At 34.4% G+C, this 11,536-nt stretch overlaps 1 protein-coding gene across 9 annotated transcripts in view; it reads right to left on the bottom strand.

Moving 5' to 3' along the window:
• Positions 1–2,093: 2,093 nt before the first annotated feature.
• LOC128237361 (anoctamin-1-like) overlaps positions 2,094–11,536 on the bottom strand; it is a 47,026-nt gene continuing 37,583 nt past the window's right edge. For all 9 annotated transcript variants that reach the window (XM_052952812.1, XM_052952810.1, XM_052952813.1 and 6 more), the window contains 6 exons: positions 11,377–11,519; positions 8,175–8,327; positions 7,186–7,238; positions 6,463–6,626; positions 6,120–6,243; positions 2,094–5,524 (listed from right to left, as the gene is read on the bottom strand). In XM_052952812.1, the coding sequence (XP_052808772.1) occupies positions 5,231–5,524; positions 6,120–6,243; positions 6,463–6,626; positions 7,186–7,238; positions 8,175–8,327; positions 11,377–11,519 (931 nt within the window). In that variant the 3' untranslated portion in view covers positions 2,094–5,230. The remainder of the gene's footprint in view (positions 5,525–6,119; positions 6,244–6,462; positions 6,627–7,185; positions 7,239–8,174; positions 8,328–11,376; positions 11,520–11,536) is intronic.

Raw genomic sequence — 11,536 nt, 5'->3', positions numbered from 1 at the left:
CAATAGTCTGAAATTAAAAGCGTTCAAAAGTGATTTCATGATTGTTACTCCGAAATGTTATCGCCCCAGTTATGTTATACGAAGGGCCTTAATGGGACTTGCTCATGGTTTGTAAAATGCTCTTTTTTATTACGAAAAAAGTGTGGCAACTCATAAGGAGTGTTGAAACTAAGACACTGACAGATGAAACCCTTCAGCAAATGTTTATATTTTCCCACATATCGTCTTTGATGACCACAATTGCGTTATTACGGCATCGGTTTCACTGCTGCGTGATTGGTTGATTGACAGTATCATGTGATGTTATCAATGTATTATTAAAAAGGTCAAATATCCACCTACTGTTGTATAAGTTCTTTTGGCCGAATTGATAACGACAATACTTTTATTGTATTTTTTCTGTAATTTTGATATCATAGAGTAAAATAATGACAACATAAGTGTTTTCAGATGCATTCCCAGGAAAACTAATTTTGGTGTAAAACATGAGCGAGTCCTTTTAAGATGTTAAAGTTGATTTTACACTCAAAATGGTCTGTGATTTTTCTTACAAAAGTTCTTTGTCCAGAAATGATCGAATAATTCTCCGATTCTCCATTTCAAACAAGCTGTCTTTGAGATGCATAAAGCACATGTAAATAACATTAACTGAAGTAATTTGCAACCTGATATCGTCCGTGGAATTGCTATATCATCAGGAAACTCATCAGTTGTACAAGACGGATATTACTTTGACAGGCGAATGATATTTGTTATTAGCAGTAATTATGTTTTCAAAGAAGAACATTAAAAATTCATGTTAATACAATTCCACGTACACATGTACTGAAATCGCGCAAGATGCATACTTTAGAAAAATATATTTCATTACAGTTTCTTTAAATATTGCTCAAGTCCATTTATTTTATAGTTTCTTTGTGCAGTAAAAGACAAGGACTTAAAGAAGATATGAGAATAGATTGTTTGTCAATACCAGAGCTGATATGAATAAGAAGGACCGGGTGAACTTGGATTGGATTTACTTGAGACCAACAATTTGACCAAATTTCACCAGGATAGTGCCGAAGACTTCCCCTCTAGGGTTTAAAACTATTTTGTTGTATGATTTGATCTAAAGCGAAGTGACTCGGTATCAATTTTGATCGAGAAAAAAGACTCGACTGAGCAGATCGAACCTAGAGACAACAAAAGCGCCGCGGAGCTTACACCAACGCATGTCGTTTCAAGTTGAACAACAGCAACAGTTGGCAACGAGTACCAAGTTTATTTTGAATACCAACAGTTCTTAAGGCCAGAGTTGTAGCATGTGAACTTTGTTCTAGGCAACCTGTATCAAGTTCATTTTGGATATCTTGATCAGTTTTTTGAGTTATGGCCAACGTTAAAGAAAGCACACGGCAGACACCTAGCCTCTCCCAGCACATCTATCTCATCAAAATGCGGCGTCCATAGACATATATCATGGTGTAAACGAGGGTTTTCTCTTAAAATGTTAAATAATGACGATGTTTTTCGCCACAGGTGACCAAGTATTCAATACATATGCTAATGATATATGTTTGCTAGTCTATCAGTCAATCAAGGGTCATAACTGACATTAATTAAAACCTTAGTTACTGCCGTTGATTCACATATGAGCACATTGGCACACTGGTAACATATGTACCAAGTTTCAGAAGTTTTGAAGTAAAGGGTTATGACCAAGTATTTGCACAATCACTACGTCACCATGGCAATGACATCAACTTGCCTTCTGTACTTTGAAAACTGACGTGGTTGTCAGCAGGTTAGCGCAGTGGTTAATGTATTCACTTCTCAATTAGGGCGATCTGGGTTTGATTCCCAGCCTGGGCGCATGTGAGTTTAATTAGTAGATAAAGTGGGTTTTCTCCGGGCACTCCGGTTTCCCCTAAAACACAAGACCACACTCTCACGCAACATCGTGCCAACGAGAGTGACTTAGTACAAATTATCTTAACTTTCTTCAGAATCGTTGTAAAATATATAACGTTTAAACTAAAACCGCCACCGACAACCTTAAAATTTCAACCAAGCACTTAAAAGCTCATGAGACCTAAAAACAACAACACAAGTTTGCAATGTTTTTATAATTCTATTATATTGTATAAAATATAGGTAATAAATCCATTGTGGTAAATACGAGATTCATACACATGTAAAAATGGCAAAGAAGGCTTGCTATGGAAAGACAAATGCTTGGCAGAAGACCAATGGCCAATGCATGCTTAATTAAAGGCAGTCATTTTAATGAAATTCAAGTTGTATCTTGAAATTATCTTAGCATCATATATTTTATACTGCTAGTTCATGTGAAACTTAATCAATTAAAGTTTTTTAAAAATGAGGATATCGAAAAAAACAAAACTTGTTGCACCATGTGGCGTCCCTACAAATTTAGAGTATTTGAAGATACAACTAAAGATTATGTATTGAAATAGGGCCCAGGGCTCCATTCTGTAAGGACATGGGGGCCCAGGGCTCCATTCTGTACGGACATGGGGGCTCAGGGCTCGTAAAACAGTATCTTAATTGAAGAACTACACTTAAACACATTTCCCAAAATACTACGAAGGGAAAAAATGGTTTTATGCATGGACAAAGGTAATTCAATGTTTACAGAAAAATGTCAATGATTTAACATGCATACATTACAAATATTTCATAGCCTACTTACATGTATCTACCAGTTAAATGGTATTTAAAATACACATCTGTTAAAATCTACATTATAGTACAGGTATACTAAATTGAATACCATAATACATAATACAAGAAAGATAGCCAGTGCAAGAATGTCATTTTGGCAAAATTTAAGTGAAATTGTTTGTCTTAGACCAGGTGCATAGCTGACTGTACGCTAAATTGCAGATGCGAAATGAAATTTTGACAGGTTCAAGATTTTGTCCTACCAAAAACCCCAAATTTGGAATACCCCCTCAAACATCAACCTCCAAGACATCGATCTGCCTAATTTCAAATTGGCCCTAGCTACGCGCCTGTAGACAATATTTTGTTGTTCATTGGTTGATAACAAGAACGTACACTAAAAGTATGAAACTGTAGAAGACTATACAAATTACAAAAAGACACTGCTTTTTATTTCCAAGTTTCCATCATGCAGTGGTTAGCAAATGGGGAAGACAAATCACACACAATTGCTGAAATGCTGAAATCAAGATGGGAATTTAGGTATAAATTACAAAAAAAAAAAAAAAAAAAAAAAAATCAGCATAAAATTGCACAAGAATATTAAGCTGCTTTCAAAAAAATTACAACTTTTGTACCAATTCAAAACTGAACAAAAGAGGAAAGTATCACGTGAATGTATTTCACACTAACCTTCAACAATGTCTTCAAAAATGTGTTTTATTTTTACAAAGGTCAAAGCAACAAAAAGAGGACCCGTATCCAGCTTTAACCAGATTGCTAACAGAAATTGGAGCATTGCTTATTTGATCAATAAGGTCATACACAGTAAAAAACAATCAAATATTACTTAATCTGCAATATATTTTCCTCTTCGTTTGAACATCTAAAATCAAATAATTACGGTATAAAAAACGATATGGTTAAAATAATATTGCACATGATACAAGTATTAAATACAAGAGAGTTATATATAGACACTTTGAAAAATGAAAACATTAAAAATGCAATCAGAGTATCTAAATACCATATACAGGCCATTGAGTCAACTTAGCAAAATACAACAAAAAACACATTTGGTCAAAAAGGTTTTAAAGAGACTAGACACAAGATTGTCCAAAATTCCGCAAAAACATTATTTCCTCAATACAAGCCTAGAATTGTCAATTGGAGGAAGTAGAAGGCTGATAATACATCATTTTACATGATTAAAATAATAAATGCATCAATCATGTCACTGTCTCATCTGTGTTTTTCTTTCTTAAAAATAGCGCAAAATGGTTTCCCATTATATCTGTTTATGAGTACAAATAAATATGCCCATGCTATTTTTAAACTTAATGGAATTTACGTGGTAGACATTTATCCAGGTAAATTTCGAAAAGGAAAACTGCGCAAAAACTGCAAAGATCCATGTGTAATAAGCGATGTCGTACATCTGTAATTAAGATTCAATGCGTTGTACACAATGATGTCAATTTTATGTAAATGTTTGACAATTTTCCATTTTTCTTGCAATTGTATCATCTGGTGTCTAGTCCCTTTAACAGTGTTAAAAAATGTAAATATCAAAGGTAAAACTCAGTTTCCAACCCAAGAAATCTACCTAGTGCCATACATGTAGTTATGATAATATCATGAAAACAGAAGTTTTAAAAAGTTGACAGAAACATATAAATTACGAAGGCACTACCTATTCTAATCACAAACTTCATGAAATTATAAAGTCACATAACAATTGAAATTCACACTATCTGAATCAATTGATCCCACTTCCAGTTACAACACCCAACAGTGGATTAAGGTAAGCCATTCATCATTAATACAAAAAACTCTACTGGTAAAGTTGCAAAATGTTAAGTTTGAATATTTTAAAATTTTCACCAGAAGCTTTTATTGATATACTAAGGTTTCATGTTATTGAAGAAACAAATTCATTAAATTGCTTTATAACCATAGCAAAATTTTGTTTTGTTACTTCCCTTGAATATATCGTATCATAATTGTTGCGTCATTATGATGTCATTCAAAAATGTAATTCATGCAAAAATTATATAATGGTTAATCAACATAAATTAAACAAAGAAATAATCTCAATGTTAATATCTAATAAAATATATCTTTGCATCCTAATGATGGCTGGCTTATCATAAATGCACTGACACATCTCTGCATCCTTATAATGGATGACATACCTTTATAGACATAAGGACAGACTAAATGCAGCCCTATAATATCCACAAGACATGTACATTGTAAATAAATCGGTACAAGAACTTAATCTAAAGTATTATTACACAAATTAATTGTTCATAATATTGCCAATACGATATATATATACTGACTTATTTATAACATGGAATATTGGGTATAAACTGATTTAGACAACACTTAAAATACCTTAAACCTTACTCAACTTACTGTCATAAATTTCGCGATACCACACAACTTTAGGTTATCACACAACCCTGACGAATTGAGCCGTATCACACAAGGTATGGGTAAAATCGACTATAACAAATTCATAATGACCTAACAAATATCTCCTCCGCTACTCCTTTTATCAAATGTTCGACACAGATACACCAGTTTCATCCACAGTTTGAACCTCCCCTGTCTTTTCATTGGTGCGTTTACGTAACTCCGACCCGTTACCACTGCTCAAACCCTTCTTGAACCTAGCAGCGAGGCTTCCCAGCACAATGTCGTCAACGCTTTTGCCCCTCGCCTTATCCAATTCGGTCTTTATGACAATCTCACTGGAGACGTACGCCTCTCGTCGAATCTGCTTCTTCACCTTCGCTGGGACGTCAGGGATCGCGTATGCCACAAGGCTTGTCAGCACAACCACTAAATTCTGAACACGGGAGAAAGAATATATTAAAAAAAAAATCTGAAAACAATTACAATTTGAAAGATTTTTAAATTTTAAGAAAATTCTACAACATTATATAAGAATATCTTTAGCCAGTCATGTTATACAAGATAACTGTTTGTTTCAAAGTATGATTGATATGAGCAGCTAAGATTATAAATGTAATCTGCTTTTGGAAGCATGCATGCCTAGGGTTTTAGCCAAGTTTTATTAATAATTCGGACTATGAATTTGAAAGAACATGTTATTAAACTTTTTCTATTTAAAAGATGGTGCGACACACTTCCAGAACTTATTAGCTAAAGTGCAAATTCATAACATACATTTATAATGTACAAATTACATGTATAGTCAAAACTCGCTGGCTCAATATCCCAGGGTCCAGCCAAAAAAATTGTTTGAGCTTTATAATCAAGCCAAGCGGGAATACTAACAAAGAGTAGAGCAATATCGATCTTATATATCCAGTTCGAACAAACGATGAAATCTAGCAAAGAGATATTGAGCCAAAGGATTTCGACTGTACTTAGCCAGTACAATATACATGGGTCAGTCATTCACTTAGAAGTACACTTACTTCAAAGAGGATGACAAAAGCGAATCTAGCTGCAAGGACGTGCCAGTGTTTATCGGAATACTCGTACTGGTTCAGTTGCCCTGCGTCATCAACATGACCTGGAGGGTAGCGGAAATCCTTGTACCTGTGAAGCAATAAAATAAATATACTCATCAATAAGTACACAAGCTTTAACTAAACATGTTTTTTTCTTAAAGTATACTTGATACAATAATGTGAGTTTTGGATGACTTCTGACTCCATATTTAGGTTTCATTTGAAAGTGTGTGCAGAGTAGAAAAAGAAATATGTAAAAATTTATACTGAAAGTATGTCTTTTAGCACTATAAGTTGGTGTACTGACCAGCACATGTCAGCACCCGACACATATTTGTCCGGTTCAAAGTGTGACGTGTTGAACTGTGACAGTGACCACCTGGTGTAGCCAATCATGGACTTGTCCTCGCTGTACCCATACACATACACCAACCGTGGGATGAAGTCCGACGTCAACGCTATGATAAATGCCTGGTAGGGGGAGAAGTCAACATTTTAATCAAGCTTGTCAGACCTGTACCCATACACATTCACCAGCCGTGGGATAATTAAGTCAGACGTCAATGCTATGATGAATGCCTGGTAGGAGGAGAAGTCAATATTTTAATCAAGCTTGTCAGACCTGTATGCATAAACATTCACCAGCTGCGGGATAATTAAGTCCGACGTCAACGTTATGATAAATGCCTGGTTGGGGAGAAGTAAATATTCTAACCAAGGTCATCTGTATGCATACACATTCACCAGCCGCGGGATAATTAAGTCCAACGTCAACGCTATGATAAATGCCTGGTGGGGGAAGAAGTAAATATTTTAATCAAGGTCGTCTGGACGCATACACATTCACCAGCCAAATTTTTATTATGCTTTCTGAATGTTTCTTAAAATAAACCTGTATGATATAATTGATATCCTAACACTCTTGTCGAGCCATAATACAGCAAAATGCGCTTGGGCAGACCTTTATAATCTCTTAAACAACAATAGGACATAGGTAATCATTTAAATATAAACAGGAACAATTACTCACATTGGAGACTATGGCTAGCCGGGATATCGAGTAGAGAATCTCGTACCAGATACCTGCAATACAGAGCAATGGTTTAACAAAATTACTAAAAACATCATACAAAATTACCAAAACAAACATCAATTAACATATTTCACTTCGAAATTAAAATCATAATAAACAAGTGTTCAATTTAAACATCTTCATGCCAAAGATAACATAAACAATTTTATCAATGTTTCTTTGAAAGTCAGACAAGTTAATACAATACACTAAAAAATTGCAAATTGAAAATGCTGTTTCACAATATTTACTCTTATGAACTACCGTCCAAATCTTCTAATGTTAAAGCTACACTCTCAAAGATTGAACGTTTTGACAACTTTTTAATTTCTTGTCTTGGAACAAGCCAATATTTGTGAAAATCCATCAACCAGTTATATAAGACTGCTGATAAAAAATTAGATCGCAGATTTTCATATTTAAATTCAAAAATTGATGTTTTATGCATTTTTCTTAAACCGTTAGTAACAGTTTAAGCCATAAAACATTAGTTTTGGAACAGAAATATGAAAATCTGTGATCTAATCTTTTGTCAGCAATCTTATATCATTGGTTTGCAGATATTTACGCAAAAATTTGCTTTTTCCAAGACAAAAAATAAAAAAGTTGTAATAATGGTAAATCTGTGAGAGTGCAGATTTAACAATGGGCTGATTGTTTAGATCTTTGATAAAGTTATCAACATTGTTAACATCATCATTGTTAACATTTAAATCTGTATTGCTCTGGGAATTTCATGGATAAACTTATGATCTACAGATAAAAAAAATATAATGAGACAACAGTTACAGATTAAGCTGTGCTTGTTTTAATCAAATATATAAGCACATCATATCTTATTTCCCCTTTTAAAGATAACAACGATGCCGCTAATCATAGTTGTTAACTTAAACAAAATTCTGAACAATCGGCCCATTGCTACTTTCTATTCTATAAGCGAGGCTAACCTATATCTGAAGCCCTCTCAGCGAGAGGCCTGCGCAGATCGGTGGAGAACTTGAGAGCATCTGCTCGAATTTCAATGATGTTGTTTAACAAGCAACAAAGGGGACCCAGGGGGAACGCAGCCACGAATATGGTGAGGAAACCAAACTGTAGCACTGAAAATAAACAGAAGACATTGAAACAAGTCTTTAATGCAAGATGTTGTTTGAAGATCTTAGTCCATTTTAATTGTAATTTGAAATTACCTTAGTGTCATAGTTTCATTATTTTGTTACTTATACAAATAGTTCATATTTATTTTTTGGTTAATTATTTTTCATACATCACCTGTTCAACTTGCAAAAAATAATTTATTTAAAATCACTTGCTAATAAAAATTACATAAACATGTGCAGATTTTTATTTCCTTTCCAAATATGTAATCTTCATTGGGTCTTAAACCAATAATAAACAAGTAATCAGTGTTTATACAACACAAGGGTCATATAAAGTCAGATGGCTTATCAGTTATTGGAAAATGCCCAGATATTCAAGGTATCATATCTAACTGGGTCTCAGAATGAGATGGGCTAAGCGAATTGAACTTTATGATTTATGATAAATGAACACAAAGTTGAGAAATATTAAAGAAGCCAGTATATTGCCATTTGTGACATCTATACAGATTTATGATAATTAAGTTCATTTTGAAGCCAAATATTTGACAGATTCCTTTAAAAAAAGTTTATTTGAATGTTGAAGTACATTGTACATTTAACTTTAAATTGTAACACTACTAAATCAGGAATGTGATTGACCTGGCCGTTAGAAGAGCTGAAACCATTTTGGTGATGGGTTTTAGCCAGACCTTCAGTCCCAAAAAGGGGTCAAAAGAGGACCCTCCTGCAGAAGCAGAACTGACTTTATAGAAGCCTTTTTGAGGGCTCTCCTGACTTCAAATTTGAATCCAACTGGAGTGTCTATCCTAACAAAAAATAAAGTATCAACCAAAATCTTCCTCTTTTTTTTTTATTAGTTTTTTTTTGTCCCTAGAGCCATAAGATCCGTGGAAATCCATGAATCTGCAGGCAAATCACTAGGCAAATCACATGCCTGTATTTTTATAACTCATATCTGTTGTATAACTTCTAACCCACCCATTTCTAGGTACTTATGATAGAGCGAGGTGTGTTCTCAACTGCTACATATATCTCATATCTGTTGTATAACTTCTAACCCACCCATTTCTAGGTACTTATGATAGAGCAGGTGTGTTCTCAACTGCTAAATATATCTTATATCTGTTGTATAACTTCTAACCCACCCATTTCTAGGTACTTATGATAGAGCGAGGTGTGTTCTCAACTGCTAAATATATCTTATATCTGTTGTATAACTTCTAACCCACCCATTTCTAGGTACTTATGATAGAGCGAGGTGTGTTCTCAACTGCTACATATATCTCATATCTGTTGTATAACTTCTAACCCACCCATTTCCAGGTACTTATGATAGAGCGAGGTGTGTTCTCCACTGCTAAATATATCTTATATCTGTTGTATAACTTCTAACCCACCCATTTCCAGGTACTTATGATAGAGCGAGGTGTGTTCTCAACTGCTACATATATCTTATATCTGTTGTATAACTTCTAACCCACCCATTTCTAGGTACTTATGATAGAGCAAGGTGTGTTCTCAACTGCTACATATATCTTATATCTGTTGTATAACTTCTAACCCACCCATTTCTAGGTACCGTAAATGACTGGGTATTGGACGCAGTTTTTCCCCTCAGATTTTGATGTAAAAAAATGCCTGCATCTAATAACCAGTAGCAAGCCTATAATTTTTTCTCAGGTCGATTTCAGGCGGAGTGTTTGTTTAGACTTATGTAGAAAGGGATGTTACTCGTGTCATATCGATCGAGTATATACGGGTTAAAACGGCAGTTGAAAATCGGGATACGGTATATCGTAAGATGTTTATAATTAAAAAAAAATATTGTATGATTAAAATTATTAAACATTATTTCAAATATAACAATAATTAAACATGCATATCAAGAAGCAAAGCTGTGCACTGTAAAAATCCTTTTTGTCAGTTGTATAATAAGGTGTGAAAAACTCGCACTGCCTTTAAGCTGTTTAACATACCAATACTTCAAACTGTTGTGATAATGGTCTTGTTTTTTCGCACTTTGCCACGTTCTTTATTCTTTTCTGTAGGTGTTGACATTTGAGAACAAACCCGTACAATATAAGGTTTTTCGCATTACTAAACTTTTCATTCTCGACAGGTTATTGGTTACGATAAACTGTCAGAAAAAAATCTTACAAATTGTCATAAAAGGTACTTTTCAGTGCCATTCAGATACAAATTTTAAATAATTTGTTATGTTTTTATATAACATGAAACAAATAAACTATGAAACATTTTGCTTTGTATTAGTATTGTAAAAAACATCACCATTTTCACGATTTTTTTTTTTCCGTTACTGTCAACAAACATGGTGGCCTCGAGGCAGACGATTTTGACATTTTTTCTATGTGTCCTTGAACCCAAAACATATATTAAAAGTTTTTGGCTGGGATTTTTCACGGATTTTTTTACCTGCATCTTATACACACTATCGTCTTATATCCAGTCATTTACGGTACTCATACTAGAGCAAGGTGTGTTCTCAACTGCTAAATATATCTCACATCTGTTGTATAACATCTACCCACCTATTTCTAGGTACTTATGATAGAGCGAAGTGTGTTCTCAACTGCTAAATATATCTTATATCTGTTGTATAACATCTACCCACCTATTTCCAGGTATTTGTGATAGAGCAGGTGTGTTCTCAACTGCTAAATATATCTTATATCTGTTGTATAACATCTACCCACCCATTTCTAGGTACGCATGATAGAGCGAGGTGTGTTCTCAACTGCTAAATATATCTCACATCTGTTGTATAACATCTACCCACCCATTTCTAGGTACGCATGATAGAGCGAGGTGTGTTCTCAACTGCTAAATATATCTCACATCTGTTGTATAACATCTACCCACCCATTTCTAGGTACGCATGATAGAGCGAGGTGTGTTCTCAACTGCTAAATATATCTCACATCTGTTGTATAACATCTACCCACCCATTTCTAGGTACGCATGATAGAGCGAGGTGTGTTCTCAACTGCTAAATATATCTTATATCTGTTGTATAACATCTACCAACCCATTTCCAGGTATTCATGATAGAGCGAGGTGTGTTCGGCCAGCTGGTAATCTTTCTCCCAGGCGGACATACGTGCCTTCTTTTCATCTGTCTCCTTCATAATCTTCTTACGGTACATACGCTTCAGGAACTTGATGGTCTTTCTGAAATATCAGGCCAG

This window comes from Mya arenaria, chromosome 6, assembly GCF_026914265.1.
Source record: "Mya arenaria isolate MELC-2E11 chromosome 6, ASM2691426v1".
In the NCBI taxonomy this organism is placed as follows: domain Eukaryota; kingdom Metazoa; phylum Mollusca; class Bivalvia; order Myida; family Myidae; genus Mya; species Mya arenaria.
This window is presented reverse-complemented; position numbering and strand designations above follow the sequence as displayed.